The sequence below is a fragment of the Arachis hypogaea genome, chromosome 11 (genome assembly GCF_003086295.3).
Source record: "Arachis hypogaea cultivar Tifrunner chromosome 11, arahy.Tifrunner.gnm2.J5K5, whole genome shotgun sequence".
Classification (NCBI taxonomy): Eukaryota; Viridiplantae; Streptophyta; class Magnoliopsida; order Fabales; family Fabaceae; genus Arachis; species Arachis hypogaea.
The window spans coordinates 137,353,040-137,380,817 of record NC_092046.1 but is presented as its reverse complement, the minus strand read 5'-3'; the positions used below and the strand labels follow the sequence as shown (position 1 = coordinate 137,380,817).

At 36.9% G+C, this 27,778-nt stretch overlaps 1 protein-coding gene, 1 long non-coding RNA gene and 2 pseudogenes across 2 annotated transcripts; 1 reads left to right on the top strand and 3 right to left on the bottom strand.

The window, feature by feature from the left end:
- Positions 1-596: 596 nt before the first annotated feature.
- On the bottom strand, positions 597-2,848 carry LOC112724087 (uncharacterized). Its single transcript, XR_011867917.1, has 4 exons — positions 2,681-2,848; positions 2,535-2,589; positions 2,318-2,446; positions 597-841 (listed from the first exon to the last, which is right to left on the bottom strand). It is a non-coding gene; the product is annotated as an uncharacterized lncRNA (long non-coding RNA).
- A 2,787-nt stretch (positions 2,849-5,635) lies between these two features.
- LOC112724086 (uncharacterized) lies at positions 5,636-10,285 on the bottom strand. The gene is made up of 6 exons (XM_072206156.1): positions 10,118-10,285; positions 9,977-10,026; positions 9,754-9,882; positions 6,256-8,277; positions 5,945-6,057; positions 5,636-5,689 (listed from the first exon to the last, which is right to left on the bottom strand). Exons 4-6 carry the CDS (start codon positions 7,619-7,621, stop codon positions 5,636-5,638), a joined length of 1,533 nt encoding a protein of 510 aa, XP_072062257.1. The 5' UTR covers positions 7,622-8,277; positions 9,754-9,882; positions 9,977-10,026; positions 10,118-10,285.
- A 10,493-nt stretch (positions 10,286-20,778) lies between these two features.
- On the bottom strand, positions 20,779-22,531 carry LOC112721929 (uncharacterized; annotated as a pseudogene).
- A 3,954-nt stretch (positions 22,532-26,485) lies between these two features.
- Positions 26,486-27,598, top strand: LOC112722871 (uncharacterized; annotated as a pseudogene).
- Positions 27,599-27,778: the final 180 nt, after the last annotated feature.

The window sequence follows — 27,778 nt, the reverse complement described above, 5'->3', positions numbered from 1 at the left end:
ATCTGATATCCTACCGAATCAAATATTTCCTAAATTCTCATTGTACATATTATACATATACTCCATTGACTCCATATACTTCATCTTTGCATAAAATCAAGCAAGTAGCTAGCTCTCATTATTATTTTCAAACTTAACTTATTTGGAGGAATAAGAAGTGCTGCCATAACTGATTTAGTCACCATAAGAAGGAACATTGTGATGCGATTTCCAAGTTCTTCCTTGAACATAAGAGCCACTTTAATTGGACTGAGCATATATATGACACCAATATTGCAAGAAAACTGGATTCCAATATATGATATATTTATGGGTTTAGCATAGAAAAACATGGTCCACGCGTTGTTGCTTAGTTGGACTAGCTGACTTGCTCACACTCACACTCACATTCATCACACGCTATGTGTAACACCCTACCACACTAAGCCTTACGCTTAAGTCGTAAAACGAAGGTGGTGTGGTACTACGACCTCTAAAATAAAATGAGTACATATAATAGTAGAAGAATTATAATATGATAGGAGCCTTGAAGAATAGGGGAAATAAAAATCGCGAGATAAAAGCGCAACGCTCAAGGAACGAGTTAACTTGCGTGCTAAGAAAACTGTAACTGTCAAACATAAGATAACAGAAGTAGGAATAGAGTGCCAAAGATACAAAATAACAAGCTCCTAACTCAGCCTGCGAAGTCAAGACTGGCCGGAGAATATTTACACATATAAACATACATATCCAAAACCCAAAAGTACATATATATATACATCATAGCATGACAAAATAACCCTGTAACCACTCCGCTTCAAGAGTCCAGACGCCTAACGAGAAGCCTCTCGACCTGCATCTGAAAAACAACAACATAATATGGAATGAGAACCGGAGGTTCTCAGTATGGTAAAGGTGCCACACACATAATATATAAGGTCCTGGGAATGCCAGAGGCAATCCTAGAACGCCGACACTCAGATTATAGAGCTTAAAATATTAAACAAAAGCCATAAAAGGTGGTTTCCTAAAAATATTTAATCCTAACTTAACTTAACCTTAAATCTAAGTCCTATACTGCCATTCCTCCATACCTCCAACTCCATCATGCATTTTCACAGACAAACAGACAGATAAAGGCAAACACAAGAAGGTTACAACTACTACAGGTAACAAATACACATTTAGCATGGCAAATACAGATAGGCACACCCAATTAAAGCACAAGCAATTAATTCAAGTAATATGCATATGATGCATGCCTGTCCTATGGCTGATGAGGCTCATCTGTCGGTTATCCAGCCAACCCGACAAGTCTGAATTGTCCTTAGACGGTCCCCCGACGTGCATCCCCAAGAGTCTATGCATAAATTTTTCTCAAATAATCAATATTGCTCAATGGGGGTAACATTCCTGGGAATTTATATAGTGCCCGGTCATACTTACGTCGTAGGGTCAACAGAGTATCGAGTTTTCAACCTGGTACACATGGTGGCAAGCCACGGCACTTAATCCAGGGAATCTCGTATCTCAGATTATTCAAATTCATAAGCCATATAAATAATTCAATTAAAATTCATCAACATCCACATCATTCTCAATCGCATCTCATTCATCATTATACGTCAATCATATTCAATCATTATCCTTCATTATCACATCTCTCATTCCGTCCATCAATAGTTCCAATTCAAAACATAATCCATTCTTTTCCAAATGAATCAAACTTAAAACATGCTCATTTTCTTAATAACTCAAAATCAAACCATATAACCTTTGAATCTTAAATCTTTATAAATAAACATATAAACTAAATTTCTAATTTTTATAGAATTTCGACAACATCTCCTCTAAAACTCGGACTTTGCCACCCTTTTCGGGTCCAAACCTGCTTTCTTTTCAATTCAACATACCCTTCCTCATCATCATAACAACCGCCACAATAAATCTACCTCAGATCAACGATTAAACTCATACAATATTCAAATCCAACAACCAAAATTCAACTAAGTATCATAGTTCACAAATCCTAGGCTTTTAACACAAAATACCTCATTATCACAACAACCTCCACAATAGTTATACCTCAAATCAATAATTCACCAAATTATTAGTTAATCAACAATAATATTCAACCATAATTCTCTCCAAATTAACATAACAACATTCATCATCCAAAATTAAAAACTAATTATCCAATAAACTTCAACCAAATATATTCATCGACAAATTACTAAACATTAAACATACATCTGCATTCCAATTTATCCAATGGTCATCTAGCCTAAGTTTTCACAGAACATTATATATTAAATGCAAGAAACCTAAACCATACCTTAGCCGATTCCCAAGTATTATTTCAAGACAATTTTCTTAAAAGAACACAGCCCTCAAAACCTCAACTAATCCGCTTCCTCCAAGTTCCAGTATTCACAATTTCAAGCTCCAATTATTTATTCACAACCTAATGCACATTCATAACACATATATATCCAATTAAATATTCAAAGCTCAAATTTAATAAAAATAAAATAGAATTATTGTATCCTCACCTTACCCAAGCTTCACATAAGCAAGAGTGAACGTTTTTCTCAAGCTAATTGGATCCTAAAACATCAGAAATCAAAGAAATTCAATATTCCCACTTAAAATTCGAAAATTGGGGGAAGATGAGACTGAGAGTGATTAAACAAGTTACCAGTAAAATTGTTCCGATAGAAACGTAGAGCTCGACGCGGTGAACACGTGGCCGCAAACGGTGCGGCGATTGGAGCTCGGACGGAGAAGTTACGGGAGTTGGAAGTTAGCGTAACGATTTGACGTTCTTTCTTTCCTCTCCCTGATGCTCTTCGACGTTGCCAACAATGGGGAGAAGAAGAACGTGGGTTTACTTAAAGGGCTGGTCCGGTTGGGCCCACGGCCCGGTTTGGGTCTGGTTCAACCAGTTCGGCCCGTTCGGTCCAATCTTGGACCGATTTCTTCGAAATTAGTGTCAAAATTCTCGTTTCGATGAGCTCTACCCTAATTTAATATAATATTTACGTTTCTAATCCTCCTTATTAAAAACTAATTTATTGACTAATTATCTACTAATTTAACCGGGGTTTACATCCTACCCACCTAATAAAGAATTTTGCCCTCAAAATTTAAATCTAGTTACCTGAAAAGAGATGTGGATAGTCTTTTTGCATATCTGATTCGTGCTCCCAGGTATGTTCCTCGATACCAGCTCGACTCCAAGCTACTTTTACCAATGATACTTCCTTTCCGCGTAATCGTTTAATATTAGTATCATCAATTCTCACTGGAATTACTGGAAGTGTTAGATCTTCTCTTACTTGGATTGGTTCTGGTTCCAGAACATGACTTGCGTCAGGAGTATACTTCCGAAGCTGCGATACATGAAACACATCGTGCAAATTCAAAAGATACGGCGGTAAGGCAATTCTATAAGCCACTGGCCCAATTCTCTTCAGGATCTCAAACGGTCCAATATAACGGGGATTTAGTTTCTTAGTCTTAATAGCTCTTCCCACTCCAGTGGTTGGTGTAACTTTCAAAAAGGCATGTTCTCCTTCTTTGAATTCCAAAGGCTTTCGCCTCTGGTCAGCATAGCTCTTTTGGCGGCTTTGGGCTATAAGCATTCGACTACGAATCTTCTTTATCTATTCAGTCGTTTCAGCTATCACATCAGGCCCTAATAAACTCCTTTCTCCAGTTTCATACCAACACAACGGAGATTGACATTTCCTGCCATACAAAGCCTCATATGGAGCCATTCCAATGCTCGCATGATAGCTATTATTATAAGCAAACTCTACTAATGGCATATACCGATCCCAGCCCGCCGGCTGGTCTAAAACACAAGCCCTTAGCATATCCTCCAAGGTTTGAATAGTTCTCTCTGACTGACCATCTGTCTGAGGGTGATACGCAGTACTCAAGCTTAACTGAGTCCCAAATGCACGCTGAAAAGCTCCCCAAAACCTTGATGTAAAACGGGGATCTCTATCAGATATAATAGTAGAAGGCACACCATGTAATCTGACAATCTCTTTGATATACATTCGAGCCTATTCCTCCATTGTGCAACTTATTCGGATAGGAAGAAAGTGAGCTGATTTTGTCAGTCGATCCACAACCACCCAAATAGCGTCATAACCAGACCGGGTTCTAGGCAAACCTATCACAAAATCCATTGCAATACTCTCCCATTTCCATTGTGGAATCTCCAAAGGCTGAAGGGTCCCTGATGGTCTTTGATGCTCAATCTTGACCTTCTGACACGTTAAACATTTAGATACATGTAATGCCACATCATTCTTCATACCTGGCCACCAGAACATCGCTTTCAAATCTTGGTACATTTTAGTGCTCGCTGGATGGATTGAAAACCCGCTCTTATGAGCTTCCTTCAAGATTCTCTGTCGCAGGTCTCCAATATCTGGCACAACAATCCGGTTCTTGAACCTCCACAAACCATCCTGTCCTTCTGACACTCTCCACTATTTCCCCTGTTCGACTGCTGGTAATACCTTACGTAACGCTTCACTGTCTCGATGAGCCTTCAGAAGTTCTGATTTAAAATCACTAGAAATTTGCAACTGACTCAAACACAGGATTCCAGATTCTTCTCTAACTCCCAAATTCAAACCTTGGAATGCCTTCAGTAACTCTTCCTCCCGTAGCATCATCCAAGCTGCATATAAAGACTTCTGACTCAAAGCGTCCGCCACAACGTTCGCTTTTCCTAGATGATAATTCAATTCAAAATCATAATCTTTCAAAAGCTCCATCCACCTCCTCTGACGCATATTCAACTCTTTCTGCTCAAAAAGATACTTCAAACTCTTATGGTCTGAGAAAACATGAAACTTAACGCCATAGAGGTAGTGCCTCCAAATCTTTAAAGCAAACACAACAGCAGCAAGTTCTAAATCATGTGTCGGGTAGTTCATCTCATGTGGCCTTAACTGCCGTGAAGCGTATGCTACAACATTCTGGTGCTGCATCAGAACACACCCCAACCCTTTCAGAGATGCATCATAATACACTTCAAACGGTTCACTTGGTTCAGGTAATACCAATACAGGTGCAGTAGTCAACCTGTGCTTCAATGCTTGGAAACTCTCTTCACATTCCGGAGTCCAGATAAAAGGCGTATCCTTCCTAGTCAACTTAGTTAAAGGTAAGGCGAGCTGTGAAAATCCTTTAATGAATCTGCGATAATACCCCGCCAAACCTAGGAAACTCCTGATCTCTGTCACTGAAGTTGGTCTCTCCCAATTCATCACTGCTTCCACCTTAGCAGGATCCATAGCTATTCCCTGCTTACTCACCACGTGGCCGAGAAACTTCACTTCACTCTTCCAGAACTCACATTTAGATAACTTAGCATACAACTTCCTGTCTCTCAGAATTTGCAGCACAGTTCGCAAATGATCAGCATGCTCCTCTTCAGTCTTAGAATAAACAAGAATGTCATCAATGAAGACAATAACAAACTTGTCCAGATACGGTCGGAAAATCCTGTTCATATAATCCATAAATACTGCCGGGGAATTAGTTAACCCAAAAGACATCACTGTATACTCATAATGACCATAACGCGTCCTGAAAGCAGTTTTCGGATATCCTCGTCTCTAACCCTTATCTAATGATAACCAGATTGCAAATCAATTTTAGAAAACACACCAGCACCTTGTAACTGATCCATTAGATTGTCAATTCTAGGCAACGGATATTTATTCTTCACAGTGATCTTATTCAATTGCCGATAATCGACACACAGCCGCATACTCCCATCCTTTTTCTTTACCAGTAACACTGGCGCTCCCCACGGAAAAACACTTGGTCGGATAAAATGCTTACCCAACAGATCTTCCAGCTGAGCTTTCAGTTCAGCCATTTCTAAAGGTGACATCCTATAAGGAGTAATTGAAATCGGACCGGCTCCAGGCACCAACTCAATTGCGAATTCAACTTCCCGATTAGGTGGAAATTCATTAATATCATCTGGAAACACATCTGAAAATTCACATACAATGGGAATCTGCTCTAAACTCTGATCATCACCTGATACTCCCGCAGTTAATAACATAATACCCTGACACTCAGTTCCAGAACAGTTTACTATCATAGAATTCAAATAGTAACTATTCACCACAACCGGTGCTTCTGACCCTTCTGGCATAAACTGTACTGACTTCTCAGAACAATCAAGCAAAACATGATTCTTGGATAACCAATTCAATCCCAATATGAGATCAAGACCAGTCATAGGCAAACAAATCAAATCATGCACAAATTCACGCTGTTGTACTCGAAAGGGAACTTGTGGACATCCTATCCTAGTCACCATAGCTTCATGAGTAGCATTATATACTTTCAAATCATAATCTAAAACCACCATTCTCAATCCTAATTCATGGGCCTTTTCAAATGCAATAAATGAATGACTTGCTCCTGAATCAAATAAAGCATTGAAGATTTTACCAGCCATTTCACAATTACCTCTAATCAGTGTCTCAGATCCCTCAGCACCTATGGTAGAAGTGGTGTATACTCTCCCCGGCTGCTGCACCCTACCAGTCTCATAGTTCTTCTTCTCCAGGCAATTACTGGCTATATGCCCGGGCTGTCCACAGGAATAGCACACTCCAAGTCCTAGTCTGCACGGAACTCCAGGATGATACTTTCCGCACTTCTGACAATTCAGATCCTGCTGTGGCTGCTTCCCAAACCTTTTTCCTTGACTAGCATTAGTATTCGGCCTTCTGTAATTACCTTGACTCTGATTCTGCTGTGGAACAAAACCTCCACGCTTGAAATTCCTACCTCTCGGGGCAAAATTCCTCCCTGAAAGCCTCTGAAAAGGCATCCTCAAACTCCCTTTCTCTGCTGCCGCCTTCCTCACACAATCCTCAGCCACCCTACTCTTATTCACCAATTCAGAAAACACCCTGATCTCCATTGGGGCAACGAAGCTCAGAATATCGCTCCGAAGACCTCCCTCATATTTAATACACTTCCATTCAGCAAAATCTTCAGGCGCACCTTGACAGATACGAGAAAAGTGACATAACTCCTCAAATTTGCTAGTATACTCAGCAATAGTCATCTGTCCCTGCTTTAACTGGATCAGTTCAAGTTCCTTGGCATTTCTGGCTGAATTAGGAAAGTATTTCTTATAGAACTCTGTCCGGAAGACCTCCCAAGGAATTACAGCACCATCAGGCTGCAGAATACGTCGGGTTCCCTGCCACCAATACTGAGCTTCACCTTGCAACTGATAAGTTCTAAATTCAACCCATTGCTCTTCAGGAACCTGTTGTGCCTGTAGCGCCCTTTCCATAGCCTGAATCCAATTATCTGCATCAGTGGGATTTGAGGTTCCCCTAAAGGTTGGAGGGTGAACTTTCAGAAACGTAGCAAGCGTCATAGGACCGTCCTCATCAGTATTGTTCCCATGATTACCCTGATTCATCTGGTTACCCAGTGCCTCAGCTGTTGCCTGCATAGCTGCAGCCATATTTCCCAGGACAGCCATAAAGTCTACTGGATCAGTCCCTATAGGGGCAGGAGTAACGGTACCTGTCCTACCTCTACCTCGCCCGCGACCGCGTCCGCGAGTCGACATCTGGTCCCTATACACACCAAACAAGTGATATTAAGTTGATCAGTCTCAATATCGCAGGTCTAATGCTTTAAGTTCCAAATGCATGCTCACAAACGTTTATGCCACATATATCAATCAGATATCCTAATAGCACATACACACATATACAGAGAATGCACAGAAGTACAATCAGTCCGTCTTTCAGGCTCTATAGGAACGAACTGCTCTGATACCATAATGTAACACCCTACCACACTAAGCCTTATGCTTAAGTCGTAAAACGAAGGTGGTGTGGTACTACGACCTCTAAAATAAAATGAGTACATATAATAGCAGAAGAATTATAATATGCTAGGAGCCTTGAAGAATAGGGGAAATAAAAATCGCGAGATAAAAGCGCAACGCTCAAGGAACGAGTTAACTTGCGTGCTAAGAAAACTGTAACTGTCAAACATAAGATAACAGAAGTAGGAATAGGGTGCCAAAGATACAAAATAACAAGCTCCTAACTCAGCCTGCGAAGTCAAGACTGACTGGAGAATATTTACACATATATACATACATATCCAAAACCCAAAAGTACATATATATATATACATCATAGCATGACAAAATAACCCTGTAACCACTCTGCTTCAAGAGTCCAGACGCCTAACGAGAAGCCTCTCGACCTGCATCTGAAAAACAACAACATAATATGGAATGAGAACTGGAGGTTCTCAGTATGGTAAAGGTGCCACACACATAATATATAAGGTCCTGGGAATGCCAGAGGCAATCCTAGAACGCCGACACTCAGATTATAGAGCTTAAAATATTAAACAGAAGCCATAAAAGGTGGTTTCCTAAAAATATTTAATCCTAACTTAACTTAACATTAAATCTAAGTCCTATACTGCCATTCCTCCATACCTCCAACTCCATCATGCATTTTCACAGACAAATAGACAGATAAAGGCAAACACAAGAAGGTTACAACTACTGCAGGTAACAAATACACATTTAGCATGGCAAATACAGATAGGCACACCCAATTAAAGCACAAGCAAATAATTCAAGTAATATGCATATGATGCATGCCTGTCCTATGGCTGATGAGGCTCATCTGTCAGTTATCCAGCCAACCCGACAAGTCTGAATTGTCCTTAGACGGTCCCCCGACGTGCATCCCCAAGAGTCTATGCATAGATTTTTCTCAAATAATCAATATTGCTCAATGGGGGTAACATTCCCGGGAATTTATATAGTTCCCGGTCACACTTACGTCGTAGGGTCAACAGAGTATCGAGTTTTCAACCTGGTACACATGGTGGCAAGCCACGGCACTTAATCCAGGGAATCTCGTATCTCAGATTATTCAAATTCATAAGCCATATAAATAATTCAATTAAAATTCATCAACATCCACATCATTCTCAATCGCATCTCATTCATCATTATACGTCAATCATATTCAATCATTATCCTTCATTATCACATCTCTCATTCCGTCCATCAATAGTTCCAATTCAAAACATAATCCATTCTTTTCCAAATGAATCAAACTTAAAACATGCTCATTTTCTTAATAACTCAAAATCAAACCATATAACCTTTGAATCTTAAATCTTTATAAATAATCATATAAACTAAATCTCTAATTTTTATAGAATTTCGGTAGCATCTCCTCTAAAACTCGGACTTTGCCACCCTTTTCGGGTCCAAACCTGCTTTCTTTTCAATTCAACATACCATTCCTCATCATCATAACAACCACCACAATAAATCTACCTCAGATCAACGATTAAACTCATACAATATTCAAATCCAACAACCAAAATTCAACTAAAGATGATAGTTCACAAATCCTAGGCTTTTAACACAAAATACCTCGTTATCACAACAACCTCCACAATAGTTATACCTCAAATCAATAATTCACCAAATCATTAGTTAATCAACAATAACATTCAACCATAATTCTCTCCAAATTAACATAACAACATTCATCATCCAAAATTAAAAACTAATTATCCAATAAACTTCAACCAAATATATTCATCGACAAATTACTAAACATTAAACATACATCTGCATTCCAACTTATCCAATTGTCATCTAGCCTAAGTTTTCACAGAACATTATATATTAAATGCAAGAAACCTAAACCATACCTTAGCCGATTCCCAAGTATTATTTCAAGACAATTTTCCTAAAAGAACACAGCCCTCAAAACCTCAACTAATCCGCTTCCTCCAAGTTCCAGTATTCACAATTTCAAGCTCCAATTATTTATTCACAACCTAATACACATCATAACACATATATATATCCAATTTAATTCTCAAAACTTAAATTTAATAAAAATAAAATAGAATTATCGTATCCTCACCTTACCTATGCTTCACATAAGTAAGAGTGAACGTTTTTCTCAAGCTAATTGGATCCTAAAACATCAGAAATCAAAGAAATTCAATATTCCCACTTAAAATTCGAAAATTGGGGGAAGATGAGACTGAGAGTGATTAAACAAGTTACCAGTAAAATTATTCTGGTAGAAACGTAGAGTTCGACGCGGTGAACGCGTGGCCGCAAACAGTGCGGCGATTGGAGCTCGGACGGAGAAGTTACGGGAGTTGGAAGTTAGCGTAACGATTTGACGTTCTTTCTTTCCTCTCCCTGATGCTCTTCGACGTTGCCAACAATGGAGAGAAGAAGAACGTGGGTTTACTTAAAGGGCTGGTCCGGTTGGGCCCACGGCCCGATTTGGGTCCGGTTCAACCGGTTCGGCCCGTTCGGTTTAATTTTGGACTGATTTATTCGAAATTAGTGTCAAAATTCTCGTTTCGATGAGCTCTACCCTAATTTAATATAATATTTACGTTTCTAATCCTCCTTATTAAAAACTAATTTATTGACTAATTATCTACTAATTTAACTGGGGTTTACACTATGCCTCTCTTTTTTTTATTCTAGGGTTGTTTGAATTTAAATTTATCCAAATAAAATTGTCTATTTAATTTAATCTAAATAAAAATAATAAAAAAAATTAATTTAAATTTGATCGAATTATATTTTTAATAAATTAAACGGTATAAATTAAATATAATTTTAAATTTATTTTTTAAAATCGGTTCAATTCAATCAAAATCATACATGTGATATAATATTATTATTTTATTATTAAATTTAAGATTTTATTTATAATATATTTAATTTATTATATTTTTATCATATTCATTATTAATATTATTATTTAACGAACATTTTGTGTGAATATAAAATGAGATGTATTTATTTATTTTATTCCATTAAATTATTTTTATTTTTAATAATAAAATCTTAAAATTTATTTTTTAAGAATAAAATAAATTAATCCAAATTCAAATCACAACAAATTATATTTCGGATTGAATTAGTTTTATTTTTTCAAAATCGATTCAAACTACCTACTATTTTTTTCCCTGTTAGATATAGTTTCACTTTTTCATTTAAGTGTTAGCACTTGTATAATTTCTAATTGTGAATAACAGTACAAAGTTTCATTTTACAAAGCTTTTAGAAAGAAAAGAAAAGCCAAAGTTCGTTACTAACTAAGAACGGGTAAAAGCTATATCTAAATTTAAAGGGTATGTGGTTGTAAAGTTTGGAGTAAAGTTTAATCAAATTAGTCCCTTCCGATGCCCAAATCAGAGGAGAACTAGTCACTGATTAGGGAAGTTATTTGTGCCTAATCAAGATTTTTATTTTTTATTTTTGGTCTGTAAAATATTGTATGGCTAGGTTTAGCACCAATCATCATAGGTTAATTATTTTTCCAAGCTTTAAAAAGACCTATATAAATTTATTTCTTATAAACTATTTTAACAATTATTATTACCTCTTACGCCTGAGAAAATACTTAACTTACTAACACATTTTTGTTTTAATTAGGTGTGCTAGCTTAGCTCCTTTATTAATTACTGAGAAACTTCAAGAGATTATTGGACATTGAAAAGAATTGAAGACCACATACTTTATTGCAGAAATTTTAGAAAATTAATAATATAAAATTATTTTATTTAATTTAACATCTATAATTTTATATATATATATAATATCTAAATTATATATTTATTATATCTAATATTATGTAAATAAATATAAAATAAGACAATTCTAAATTTTTGACTTTATTGTATCTGATCATGAAATAATAATAGCACATAAATTAAAAAAAAAGAAATAAAAAATTCAGTGTGCAACTGGTTAGCACACAAAAACAAAAGCTACAATGAATTGAATAAAAAGTATGTACTTATTACTTAACACATGCAACTAATAGATGCATGTGTTTGTTATCTCATCATAAAGTGATGAATTATTTTCGTTAAAATTTTCACTCGCAACTTTTTTTGTCTATGTCAGAAAAAAGCAGTGATGGGTATATGTGAATGCTAAAGTGCCATTCCAGAACTATATATGCAGCGTATATGTCAGTGAAAAATAAATAAATAAATAAAATAATAATAATAACGGTTGGATAGCACTTACATATATGGATACAGACCCATGCATGTTGCAATGTCCCATTTCAACTAATTAATCAACTGCCATGTTGATATGCCATTATCTCAATCTGCTTTCATATTACACATGTTTCAGCTATCCACATATTTTGGATTTGATGATCTTTGAAACCACAATTCCAAGCCAAACAAAGGCCACACAAGATGGCCTACAATTTGCACCAAACAATGTCACCCTGCTCTGGAAGCATGCCAGAGCAGTCCTTGATCAAATTTTCCAAGTAATCTCAAAAAATACACCCAAAATCAGTCACATGTCGACATTCTAAGACACTAGCATCATAATTAAGTTTAATCATGGAGGCAAGGGGAGAAATCCAGAAAAAGAGAGAAGAATTGGAATTATAATCCTTTGCTTTGTGCTTTATTAAATGAACCACCTATGAAGTATTTCAGGAATTATCAGTATTAAAAACGTCATTATTACGGTCACGCCAAATTCACCATAAAGCCGCCGATCGAGAAAAGAAACTCCCGAGCATGCGTATTATATTCGATCCAGCTATAAAAATTCCTACCAAGATCAGCTACCGTCTAACCAAAACCCAAATGATTCCGATCCAAACTAGCAGGACTTTTGTGCAATCCCTAAAGCAATGAAACATATCTTCCTCTAACAAGTTGCAGCATTGACAGATTGAGGAGACAACAAGGCTACGATCACTACAAGAAAAACGCTGAGTACCGTCGGATTTACAAAAAAAATTTGCCGGTAACCTATTTACCATCGGGCATCGGGTTTAGCGGTGGAATAAATCTAATGGTATAAACCTCGCCAGTAACTGTTTACCAGCGGATTTTCTCGTCCATTGATAATTACCTCACCTTTACATAAAGCCTGGCACCTTACGTTATCATTTTTCTTGAACCAAACTCTCCTACCTTGCTATATGCAATACTCCCTCACAGCCTCCTTAAAATCCAGCTTCGTATTGAATTTCATCCCTACTTCTAGGCGGAGTTCCCCGAATCTTGTGCCTTCTCTGAAAACAGGGAACGCTTCGTCATTCTCAACTTCACCAAATTCATCCTCTGAGTTAGGAGGTGTCTTCATTTCTTTCGAATGCCAAGAATCTACCCCATCTGAATCATCATGATATTCATCATGAGCATCATAACCACCAACATTAAGACTAGGGTCTGCTATTGGTCCAAAAAATAACTCATCATCTTCACCCGAATCATCCTCAGGCACCAAACCATCATCAACTTGGAGTATCTCCTTCCTCAATTTACTAACTTTAACTTTTTTAAGATGTTTCTTGTTAACCTCTTTCCTTTTATCTATTAGAATTGTATTGGTAATCTCCTCATCACTGGAACTCTCTTCAGCCCCGGGCTTATAAGCATTATCCTCTGCACTTTCATAACTGTCCGAGGATTTAGATTCTGATAACACAACTGTCTCAACTTGCTTTCCCTTCCCTTTAGTTGTATGTCTTGTCACATGACCTTTAGCTAATGCCCTGGTTATATATCTCCTATTCAGTGTTGTTCTTGCATCACCTTTATTTATAATTATTTTCGCAGCAACACCTTTCTTTACAGTTTTTTCTGAAGCAACCCCTTTCTTCTATGTCTCATTCTTTGAAGGCCATTTGGGTTGGAAAATCTTACTTGGTTTTGACTTAAGCACCGGGTTGGAGTACATTTGGGAATTAGGGTTGAATTGGTGGTTGGAGCTGGTACTTGAATATGGTTCATATTTTGGTTGGGTGGGGCAGGGGTAGCAGCCATAGAAATTGGGTTCGAAATGGTAGAGGTTGGCTGCTGGGTGGGTTCAGTAGTTTTAGGTTGGTTGATACATGGGTTTGGAACTAGGTGTGGAGGAATGGCCCTGGAGCTTGGTTCTGTTCTCAATAAAATTGGTTGGGTAGGGACTTCAACCACCACCTCTTTACCCTTTTTGGATGCTGTTTCTTCCAAATAATTTGGAATAGATACCCCATGCTCATAGTACACATGCACCTCTCCGTGGTTTCCTTTAGCATGGAAGCACATCTCCAGGAGCTCAGCATCAGAATTTAGTTTTCTTATACCAGTTTCTAAGGGTCTGTTTGGAACCAGCCACTAATAGTATTCCACCTTATCATACTCAAGCTTTTTGTAGTACTCCCTGAGGAAAAACACGTCTAGCCGATCAGGGTCAAGTTTCGGAATGTTTGAAACATGGTCCTTAGTGTATGAGACGACATTGTCTTCACTCGTCACAAAAGAACCCCCATGGTGACACACAATAGTAATGAGACCCATCTGCAAATAACAAATGATAATTAAAATTGCCATCAACTAGGAAGGCACAATAACCCCAATCCCTGTCGCACCATGAAAACACATAAACTACATACATACTACTATTTTCAGCACATTAGAACCATAACTACCATCTTCTTATTGTATTGACAATCAGTGAGAAAGTCTCCAAGAAGACACCCTTTTTCCTCCTAAATCTAAATCCACTATCACATTTCTCTCCAAAACTCTGAACTATCTTCCAATAAACAGTTCAGGGTGTTAATACATTCAAACAAATCTCTCTCTTTTCTGTTCTGTTACAAATTTATACACAATCTGCCGATTAGAGTGCCACCACAAGTCCACAAAGGAAGTTGGCCCTAATCTAGACATCTGGTAAATCCATTCAAACTGGTGCAACCACAACATTGATGTAGGAATCAAGTAGTGTATTTTTTTCAGAGCTCATGACAATAACAGAGAAGACGAATAGGATGATATTCTAAGAATGAGAAAGTTCACGGTAAAAGAATTTTCTTCGTTCAAATTAGAGGCACCCTAAATCCTACCACAAGAATGCTTTCTCCACTGCTCCCTCCCAGCAGTAACCATGAATAATTATGTTACACGTAGCTTCATCGGGGGCCAAACCTTTATCTAAAAGCTCATTCAATTTATCTACAGCCTGATCATTTTTTAAAGAATGGCACAACCTCCTAATTATAGTGTTATAAGTGACAACACTAGGAATGATCCCCTTCTCCTTCATCTCATCCCAAAGCTTCAGAGCTTTGTTTGTTTGTTCATGTTTAAAGTATCACATGATTAGAGTTCCATAGGTTACCTCATCGAGATTGCGGCCTTCACAGTCAACTCATATGCCTCTTTGAGCAGCTTCTCCGTGCACAATTTGTGCACTATAGTGTTCAGAGTAAAAGTATCCATCTTTAAACCTTTCCTCCCCATTTCATCCATCATCTTAAAAGCTTCTCCTAGATTTCCTGCTTTACAATAACCATTGATCATAGTATTATAAGTAAAACAGTCCGGTGAAAACCCCCAGTGAAGCCTAAACCTGGAAGGCCTACAAAGAAGCGAAGAAGGGACAAAGAAGAACAACCGAGTGGGTCAAAGACAAAAATGAAAAGAAAATACAACCCAATCCGGTGCATGTACTGTGGTGAGGTTGGACACAACAAAAGAGGTTGCACAAAGAAAAAGGTTGTGGATGCTGAGGAACATGCCAAACAAATGCAGCTACAACTGACAGTTGTTACCCTTGCTACAGAAGGTGCTGAACCTGAATTAAATGCTGCCCCTACTGATACTGATAATGGAACAGAAGCAGAGGCACCTTTGCCTTCACTTCCATCACCCACCCACTCTGAATCAGAGATTGACAGCAGCGAATCCGAATGCATCCCACCAACCCAAGATACCCTATAAGTAATATCATCACTCCTCACTCCTAAAAAATTTCACATTTGCCTAATCATCTAATAAACTCATTTGGTACTGGATTATACAGGATCAATTGATAGCTAGGCCACCTAAGTTGCAAGTGATCAAAAGAAAAGCAAGATTAACGTCCTTCCCTAAGCATATTGCAACTGGATTTGTGGTTGTTTCTGCTGAGACCATTAAGGGGACAAGTTCTGGAACTGCTAAACGGCTGGCCAACTTCATGACCTTTGTGCCTACTCCAGGCTTCAAGGCTCCAAGGAAGACTGATGACAAAGTTTGATTTGTTAGGAATGTGTTATGGTTGACTCATTTTGTGTATGACACAACATTCTGTTTGTTGCATTTTTGTATGCTAATTTAGTCTACAGACAATGTATTTGTCTGTTAAGAATCTTATAACTTTATTCTGGTATTTCTCTGTTAAGACAATGTGACAATTAGCCTTCAATGACACGTTACTACTAAGATTACTTAGTTTGTTCATTTTGTTTATGCCTCAACATAATTCATACAAATAGAGACACAAAATTAATTGCCAAATTTTATAAAATTATCCACATTTAACAGGGAATTGCTTCCAACTTCAAATAACTACTCCCATTCAAGTCAACAAATTCAATACACCATTACATGTTCATAGAGGATAAATGGGTTTATTTAGAAGTACAGAACAAACAACAAAGTATCACAACTACTACAAACAACAAAACCATTAGCAGTTTCAAAGCTCTAACTTCAGCTTCCAAGCTGCCCAACTTCTATGCCACCTTCACCCTCCATTCATCATAGTCACATTCAACCTCCATATCAGCTCCTGCATCTTTCTTTGTACCACATACATCCACTGCTTCAAATTCATCATCATCAACCCACTTAAAATAATTGCAGTGATTGCCCTTCTGCAATTTCAGAAAGGAGTAAACAAAAAAATCAGACAACACCCAACAGCATAGAACAACATGAAAAAGCTTTAACTTCTTTTACCATCACTCACCCAGTACCTTGGACATGCATGGAACAATCTATTCGGATTCTTTGTTGTCCCAAATTTCTTAATCACAGTCTTCAGCCCACAGAAACATGATCCATCATGAGAATTCACCCTCCTCCTTCGCATCGAAGCACTAGATCCATGACTGTCGTGCGATGCATGTGACAAACCACCACCACAACCACCATTTCCTATCTCCATCCACTCAGCCAGCCAGGGATTACAACTCCTACTTACCTCTACTACCACTAAAAGTGATCACGTCGATGTATTTATCGTTCAGATTGGGATTAGGGTTTATCCATTCCAAGAACTAATTTGACATCTTAAACAAGACTTATCTAGTCATCAACAATATGCTACAGCCTGGCGTTTGCCACCTTGGCAGTTAATGGGCCACGTAAGCGGACGTTTGCCATCTCAGCTATGGAAATGACGGAAGGACGAACGTGATCAACTCAGGTATCTTTTGAGGACGTTTTTTATTAATTTTGACTTTCGGGAACGAAAATGGAGATCGAAGTGTCTTTCAGAGACGAAATTGATTATTAACTCGAAACTTAATGCTCTTAATTGAGCATATGTAGCAAGAATGAAGTACAGATCATGATGCATAAATTACAAAGATGGAATTCTTTGATCTTTCACATAATCATATATAACCTCTTCATTCTGTGTTCTTGTGCTTTTTTTTTACCAATGATAGGAGACTCGAACCCACAACCTCTTAATTGAGTATGGGGAGACTATGCCATTTGAGTTATTACTCATTGGTTGTGTTCTTGTGCTTTACCCTATGAATATCAATGGAAGTAAATACCAAAATCTATGGTCATATTTTCAAGGACAAAACAAGATGGACCTTACTTGCCTTTTAGCTCATAACCACCATTGCTATGTCACCTCATAAACACAAACAAGGACCCTTAATTTGCTTTCTGGCCTACTGTTCAAAATTATTAAAGTTCTAGGCAAACTATGATCAGTAAATTGGTAGTACAACATTGGATAAGATGACCCTTGATGCTTCTGCTAACCCTTATGGCAAAGTGATCGGTGGGCAGTGGCGGCGATAAAATTATCTGCTGCTGTACCATATCCAACTAACTTCTCAACAGAGAAAGTATTTTCCCAAAAAAAAAAATTAAACTTCAAAATATACAAGTTGTATACACTTCCTTGTCACCATACTAAACAAGGTAGCTAGACAGAGGAATCTGGAACAGCTGCCAAGCGACGTAGGACCAAGCGGTAGCGCTGATTCAAACAGTAAATTACTGTCATTTGCCAGAGTAAATTGCCAGAATTGTTGGTTATGCATTATTATGCAACTCAAGGTTGGAGCAGTCTCAACTTTTAGTGCACAACTCAAATACATAATTGTCAGAAAGAACTAAAAGAAAATGAAGATCTTCAACTATAAAAGGTTTTTACTGATCAAATTATTATAAAAGGCCCAAAAATACAATTATTATTTACTGAGACATGGTCCTAAAGATCATAAAAAACAAAAGACATAACCTTTTTTTCATATGAATGCTGACAGGGATTGTCCTATAGTTTGGTCCATGCACTCAAATAGGTCCTTGTCCTAGTTTGGACTAGATCCTAATTCATTTATAAAACATGTTAGACACCAAGGTGACCACTTTCTACAAAGCGTCAAAGCCTTTTTTAGGCTTTTGCATGCCAACTTGTATAACTAAATAATGCATATTATATTAGTATTCTTATACTCATATATAATGCATTATTTATTTGATTTAGAAAGTTAAATTTGAAGGTCCTAGATCTTTTAAATGACTTTTATACCTGATCTTAAAAATGATCACTCTAGGCTTTAAAAAAGGCACTATATTAAGCATATAGGCAAGGCCTAAGCCAACTATTTGAAATCAAAAGGCCTGTTTAAGATAACCTAGCTTATTTTCACTCCTTGGATAGAATTCATTTTTTTTTTTGGGTTCAGTAATAAAAAGTGAGGTGGAAACAAAAAAAGAGAGAAAACTATAAGAAAGATTGAAGATAAAAGGATGCAACCTTTTAAAAACACATTTACTTTTGCAGGAGAGACCTTGATTTCATAAACACTGAAAAGAAAAAGCCATATGAAAGATGGAGAGAGACAATGCATCTCTTTAACCATACATAATACATTACTTTTGGAGGAAGAACCAACTTTTGATATCCCCATATCAGAGACTCAGAGTATACTTGAAAAAAAAAACTAAAGTGATTAAGTGTGATTTTTTCCCTTACCCCCAGCCCCCCAGCCCCTACCGAAGAAGGAAAAAAACACAAATGATGTCTGGTTCTAATCACCAAGCAATAAGCGGAAAAAAAATCATGAGAACTAACCCGACAGATGTTGATGGAGTTGTCCACAGTATTGCATAAAAGCCATGCAGATTCATTGTAGGCAACCCAAACCTGTTATCCTACAACTAAATGAAATAATTAGGATACTCGAATAAAAAATACACTTTAACATGCTTATTCACTAATTAAGACTAAGTAATGAAGAGAATTTTTTTTTGTTGAGTTTTTTTTTCCTTGAACATTTTGTGTTTAATCATCTTAAGATCACTTAATGGCATGAATCCAAACAGAACATTTTCAAAACTTCTGACACTAACAATGCTACAGTTCCTGACATGGTTAAAACTTAGGAAGTCTACTAGCCAGAGATCCAAAATGTAATTGTGAAGGCAAATTTATCTTATATTTTTACATTGACAGTAATCCAATCCATTTAGAAGCTTCGCATTTTAATTTGGATAGGAGGAAAAAGGGGGAGGAGGGGATATAATCTTCTTATTGTATTGACAATCAGTGAGAAAGTCTCCAAGACACCCTTTTTCCTCCTAAATCTAAATCCACTATCACATTTCTCTCCAAAATTCTTAACTATCTTCCAATAAAAAGTTCAGGGTGTTATACATTCAAACAAATCTCTCTCTTTTCTGTTCTGTTACAAATTCATACACAATCTGCCGATTAGAGTGCCACCACAAGTCCACAAAGGAAGTTGGCCCTAATCTAGACATTTGGTAAATCCAGTCGTACTGGTGCAACCACAACAATGATGTAGGAATCAAGTAGTGTATTTTTTTCAGAGCTCATGACAATCACAGAGAAGACGAATAGGATGATATTCTAAGAATGAGAAAGTTCACGGTAAAAGAATTACTTTCGCTCAAATTAGAGGCACCCTAAATCCTACCACAAGGAGAAGCAAGATTTAACGAAAAAACGAAAAGTAAAACCGTGACAGACGCCATGTTAAAAAATAGAAAAATTAAGTCAACCATATAGAAGACGCCCTACAAATAAATGATCCAGTCGAACATGAAAAGCAAAATACAGTATTTTTGTGGCTACACAAAATAAAATCATATGGATTGACGATTGTATTTATGAACAAAAACCGTGAAATTCAGTACACGGACCATGCTGGGTAGGCAACAGATTGGATAAGAACCAAGGATCTTCTGATCCTTCAAGAAACCCTGCTAAAACAGAACGCACCTTATTCCAAATGGTAGTTTGCTATTATTATCATTTAAAACAATAAAAAACAAGTGGACTCTGTTCAGACTCCTAACATGTCTGTTGCATAATGGATTGCAGTGTGAGAATAGATCTATAATTTCTATTAAAGTAACACTCTGTTCGTGCAGATAATAAAGCATATAAAACATCTCTTGAGGACATGAATAACTTTCTCTAACCTTTAACTATGGATACCATCCATAATAATTACCAGGGAAAAAAATATTGATTACACAGTCACAGTTTACAAACGCCATAAAATCTAATATAATGTTGGAAAATTGGATACTTACATGAAATTTTGGATCGTCATCACAGCAAAACCACCAATAAAATGGGTTCAACATCATGAATATCAGGAATCCAAATGCCAATTTGAATTTATTGTGTCAATCTGATAAAGAGGCCTTCGATATGCTTTTTCGCCTCTTCAATAGCCCATCCATTAACTTGAAACACGCAGATTTATTCAAACTAACTCCTTTCTGCTCTGATTCTTGAAATAGTTTCATTGCCTCTTTGTACTTCCCTTGAGTACAAAAATTACTTATCTGTTCTGAGTAATCCTTGTCGCCTGCACCAAGAATTTGTGAAGTATCTTCACTTATCATATTTGGACCTGTCTCTAGGAGTTTTGACATGAATTTGTTTGCTTCCTCAGTTCTCCCAGCATGAGTAAGTGCACCAATGAAGGCAATATAAGTATATCGGTCCGGCCCTAATTTTTTCTTCTCCATCTCAGTCATGAGGTCAAATGCTTCATCAAGTTTCCCTTCTTTGCAAAGGACGGAAATCAACGTGTTGTACCTACCTTTAATGATCCATGTGTTCTCGAACATACCATGTTTGCAAAGCCCTCGAAGAAGAATGTTACATATAATAACATCCGGCTTGAATGAGTTCTCAACCATTCTGTTATAGAACAAGAATGCTTTCTCCACTGCTCCCTCCCAGCAGTAACCATGAATAATTATGTTACACGTAGCTTCATCGGGGGCCAAACCTTTATCTAAAAGCTCATTCAATTTATTTATAGCCTGATCAGTTTTTAAAGAATGGCACTACCCCCTAATTATAGTGTTATAAGTGACAACACTAGGAATGATCCTCTTCTCCTTCATCTCATCCCAAAGCTTCAGAGCTTTGTTTGTTTGTTCATTTTTAAAGTATCCCATGATTAGAGTTCCATAGGTTACCTCATCGAGAATATAACCTCGCTTTGCAGCCTTCACAGTCAACTCGTATGCCTCTTTGAGCATCTTCTCCGTGCACAATTTGTGCACTATAGTGTTCAAAGTAAAAGTATCCATCTTTAAACCTTTCCTCCCCATTTCATCCATCATCCTAAAAGCTTCTCCCAGATTTCCTGCTTTACAATAACCATTGATCATAGTATTATAAGTAAAACAGTCCGGTAAAAACCCACTCCCCACCATCTTTGCCACGACACAGCCGGCTTCATCCATCTTACCTTCCTTGCAATACCACTTCACCATTATATTGTGAGTCATCGCGTTTGTCTTGACTCCCTTTCCCTTCATTTCCTCAACCAACTTGAATGACTCCACACACCCCCGCCATTGAAAACACCCGTCAATCAGAGTATTGTAGGTAACCTCATTCGGCATCACCCTCAGGCTCTCCATCTCATCCCTTAGGCTAATCGCCTCCTTGACCTTCCCCTCGTCGCACAAACCCCTCATGATTGTATATTATAAGTCCAAATATCCGGTACCATGTCGTTCGCTCTCATCAACTGGACAACCTCGACAGTCTCCTTCAACCATCTCAACTTACAAAAGCCATGAACTAAGATATTATAGGTGTTCCTATTTGGGGAAACCTCGCTACCTTTCATCTCTAGCAAAACCTCCCTAACCTTACTCAATTGGCCCTTCCTACACAATGCATCAAGAATAGTATTGTAAGTGATATTATCAGGAGAACAAGCAAAATCAGTCATTTGGTTCATGAAGCTAAGAGCATCATTAAAATTATTATCAAGAAAAGAACCATGGATCAAGATGTTGAAGGTGGTGGTATTTGGGGTTATACCGAGCTTAAGGGAATCGTTGAAGACTTGTTTGGAGAGGTGAATGGAGTGGGAGGAATGAGGGTGGCGGCAGACGAGGGAGGAGAGGAGGGAATGGTAGGTGAGGAGGTTGGGTTTAATGCGGAGGCGCTTCATCTTGTTAAAGAGCTAGAAGGCGAGGTCGGGGTGGTCGGAGAGGGCGTTGGCGGAGAGGGAGGTGTCGAGGAGTGGTTACGGCAGGCGGGGGCGGCGGAGGAGGAGCTGGTGGAGGGAGTGGTGAGGGTGGTCGGAGGAGACGAAGTTGAGGAGGAGGGAGTGGGCGGAGGAGTAGCGGCGGTGGACGAGGAGGCCGGGTAGGAGGGCTCAGAGGAGGAGGAGAGAGAAGGGTGGGGAGAGTGGCGGAAGATGTGGAAGAAGGAGAGGAGGGTGGCGGAGTGGGTGCAGTGGAGTTGGGTGGAGGAGAGGACGGAAAGTACCGTGGGGAGGGTGAGATTTTGGATTAAGGGTTTGAGCGCGGTGTGGGGGTCACGGCGGCTGGTGAGGATGGTGGTCACCGTTTTCAGCAGCTGAGCTTTCAATGAGGCTGCGTCGGTGGTGGTGGTCATTTTTATCGCATTAGAGTTCAGGGTGGTAATCAGCTAAACGGTGAAGGAGCTGCTTCCCTTATTTTATTTATTCAATTTAATTATTTTTTATTTTATTACTGTATATCTTAAATAAATACAGTATAATTTAACCATCTACATTTTATCAAGTTTTAATTATTAAATCAAATGTTCACCCAAAAAAGTTATTAAATCAATTTTATAATTTCTATTTAGTTAGGCATTAATATTTTAGCTTAATTTAGATATAAAATTGTCTCGTGATGTTCGCTGTTATCTCTTGAATAATCATGCCAACAATGTAATATAAAATATGATTATTTTTACTAACATTATATCATGTAATTAGATATATGTATAAAATTATTTTATATTAACAATACATTAAAATTATTTTATTTTTATATTAAATTTCAATAAAAGATTAGCACTAATATTTCAACTCCAATTTCAAATATTTTTTAGTTAGACAACTTAATATTCAACAAATTTTAATTGTCAAATTAGTTTTTAATATTTTATTTTGTTATATATATTAATTTCAGATCAAATTTTGATAAAATAATAAATAAATTAATCTTTATTATTATTGTTATTTAATAAACACATAAAAATTCTAAAATTTTAAAAATTTATTTTTAGAGTAAAATTTTATAGCGATTCTTGAGATTCAAACTATTGTCCATTGTTGTCTTTGAAATCCCAATTTTATTATTATAGTCTCTCATATATAACTTCGGACACTATAGTGGTCTTGGGCATACATAGCATCACCTTGCCATGCTAGAGGGTCTAACAGCTAACTTAGCTAGTATGATTTCAATTTATACCTAACTTGGTCACTCCCTTTATATTTAACCCTAACTTCTCAAATCTTCAAAAATGATAATTTTATCTTCTTCTCCTTCAATATTTATACCATAACAACTCCATATCACTATCCAAACTTATTTATACCAAAATCAACTTATCTTACTCTTCAATACTTCAATTCTTCATTTAGAATCTCAGATTTTTATAATATAATACTCCCAAATCCCTTATTATCGTGACACTGTACTCTTGCAACCTTCCAATGTTTAAGCTACTGTAATCTATTCCCAACTCCATGGCTTGCAGATTTGAATTTGGAGTGGCGGCCACGACTATGAGAGCCTCTCCTACGTCTTTCAAGTTCCATTTGTTATCATTAATTTCATAAACTATAAAAAGATTCGAATGGAGATAGAGAATAAAGTAGCATGGATTCAAGTTGGTGCAACTGTTGGTGAACTTTACTATAGCATTCGTACCAAAACTAAAATTCTAGCTGTTATAGCAGATGTATACACTATTGTAGGAGTTTGAGGACAATTCAACAGGTGGTTATGGATTCTTGATTCGAAAATATGAATTCTCTACTGATAACATAATCGATGCTTACATAATTAATGTGAATGGTAGGTATTGAATTTGAAAAACTAATATTTGATTAAAGTGATGAACAAACATTATTAGGTAATTATCAATTATTTGTGTAATTTGGTTGGTTTAATATGCAGAAAACTAAAGTCAATAAACATGGTCCAAGGAACAAATCATCAAACCCACACAAATACAAACTTTGGTCCATTATAACTAAACCAAGCCCTATAACAAGCCTCTGAACCAAATAAGAGAAAAAAAAAAAGAAAGATGGCCCAAATCATCCAAAGTCCATTCGGTGATCACAAAGCCAAAGCCACACACGTCACTAGGTCAATTTTCAGAAACTTAAACTCAAAATTCATTTCAATTAATTTTCTTGAAGCTTCCACCGAAAGCCAAATCTTCTCTCTTTTCTCTCTTCATTGGTCACATCACTCACTCAACAAGGAAGAGAGAAGAAAATAGAAACGGTAGAAGCTAGGTTGTGGTGAATAACAAAAAGGTGGTTTTCAAATCCAAGCTTAAAGAAAGGCTACAAGCAAGAAGCTAGTCTCATTCGATTAGAGAACATCAAAAGGCTTCTTTCTCCATTTGTGCTACACTAAGGAACTGTGAAGAATACCAAGCTTCAAGGTCAAATCAAGCAACCATGGAGACACTAGAGTTAAAGATGATTAGAAGCTCATCCACGGACCAAATCCAAATTTGGGGTCAAAAAAACAATCTACGGTCAAGATTGAAGGAACTTGAAGTAAAATGATGAGAGAGAATGGGTAGGTTGCATGCAACAGAATCGAAGTTCTTTCTCTCTTCTGACCAAGCCGCTGCAAGCTCTAAGGATTGGAGAAAAAGACAGCATTGAGTTTGAACTTGATTGGGTTAGAAAGCTAGGTTGAGTCCTAGTCAAATTCACATTGGGTTAGAATTTAAATTTGTCTCAGATAAGATTGGGTAGATCCTAGGAAATTATTAGTGTTTGTAATCTTGTGAAAAAGATAGTGAAATTCCATCATAATTATGATAGAGACTGGATGTAGGCTACATTGCACTGAGTAGCTGAATTAGGATACATCTGGGTGTCACTATTTCTTCCTTTCTCTATTTCTGTTTTTGTAAATTTAGGAGACAAAAAGTGGAGTCTCTTACTTCAATAGGAGACAAAAGCAAAAATATCTCTTAAGTTCTTTTAATAAAACAAAAGTAATATTCAATAGAAAAGGAGGTCAAGATTCAATCCTCTCTTTCTCTTAGTCACTGGTAACCATCAGTAGGTTTCTTGACAGGGAAGCCCATGGAAAAAGATCTTTTCTGGGCAATTAAAGATGGTGGTGGAGCAAGTTTTGGAGTGATCTTAGCATGGAAGATCAAACTCGTTCCAGTTCCATCAACCGTGACACCGTTCAGTGTTTCCAGGACGTTGGAACAGAATGCAACAAAGCTTGTTTATAAGTTGGCAAGTAGACTCGACAATAATCTAGCGTGGCAAGATGATACCACGTTAGCGCTGCAGTAGTTGAGTTATTATTGAAAAGATGTCTAGGAACTACTGTAGTGTCTAAAACTATATCTGGAGGCTACAATGGTGAAATTAGGATCTCGAATACCACATTAGATAATGATCTAAATCTTAGAGACCATTCTAAAAATTTACTTTTTATTTTCAGCATGTAGTCGAACAGTATGATGTGAGACTAATTTGCTAAGTATAATAAAAATTTAAAAAGCAAATTTAAAAATTAAAATCTGTGGAAAACTAAAATGTTCAATTAAAAATTGATTAAAAATATTCTAAAAAAATAATATTTATTATTATGAACTTAATTTCGATGTACTATACATTTAATCATCTAACATTACATTAATAAAAATAAATCTTTTTTATATTAATTTCGTAAATATTTTATGATGTTCGTGTGTCGAAATTAAACTCTATTATTATTAATAAAGTTACAATAATCTCCAAAACATTTAAAATTTTTATATCAAAAATAAAAGTTTAAAATTTGTTTAGAACTAATATTCTATAAAAAAAACTGTGGTACATAGGAATATTCCATTTTATCCTCTAAAATATTAAAAAAAAAAAAAAAAAAAGGAGACAAAGCGAATGAAAACCAGAAGTTCCTATGGAGGAGACGAAGGCGGTGACGCTGAAGCCAATCGAAGCAACTCCGTCGACCTTCAAAGACTACGGTCAGGTCATTGAGGCTTCGCCGGACGGCGACGAGTTCGGCCCCCATGATGCTCAGTTGGACCTTTCCCTTTACCATCACCAATTTTTTACTCTCTAATCAAGCTTCAATTTTTATCAGCTCACAAGTATTCTAATTCCCTTTTCATACACCCTTTTGCTCCTTGTTTATTCTGGTTGGATCTTTTTCTGTCTGCCTAATTAGCTATATATAAAGTGCAAATCTTGGATTATGAGTATTATTAGAGGTTTTATTCAACTATAGATTAGTTAACTTCTTGAAATGACTTTGAGGGTGATTTTGAGCTCCAACTTCTTGAAATGACTTTGTATATAACAGGTTTTACATCATGCATATCGAAAATCGTCCGCTGAAGTTTTCGAATATTACACATCATGCAAGTGTGACACAATGCCTTGGTTCTATTGGTGGCCATGCTTGGTATCTTGGAGTTGCTAAGCCATCCATTGTTGAATCAGATGAACTCAAGGATAACACCGGAAAGAAGATTGTGCAATCACGATGTGGCCATTCGTACGCGCCTCCTGCCATTGATGATGTCCAAATATTGCTGGCCCTATATTTAAAGAAGATGCAATGGACTTCTACAATCTGGAATTGAGCAATACAAATGTAAGTTTTTGGATTTCCACTAAAACTGAGACTTCACTTCTGCTTGAGATTAGCCACCAGATTTAGAGGGAAATGAAGCCAAGTTTGATTGTTTTATTTTATCTTTTTGTTCATGCATAAGGTAGATTTTTCATGTGACTTAATTCTATGTACAGGTGATTGATCATACCACACACAGCTTCAAGAAAGATAATGGAGTGGTCTTTTTGATCGATGATTAATATCATAGCTTCCTCAAAGCATTTCAACTGATTATGTATACTGTGTATAATGTAATAAGAGTATAATACCACTCATGATACTGTAGTACAATTTATGAAATTTTAGTATTGTGCTTTAATTGGTGTTTCCATTTTACATGAGCAAATGCTTTCCTAGGAGGTTGTTGACTATTTAAATAAGAGTATATTCTGATTTGCCATCAATAAACACTGAGCTTGTCTATGGTGAAAAAGAATCCCTGATTATGATAGAATTTAGAAATGGGTCATTCACAAAATTCATAATATAATATATTGAA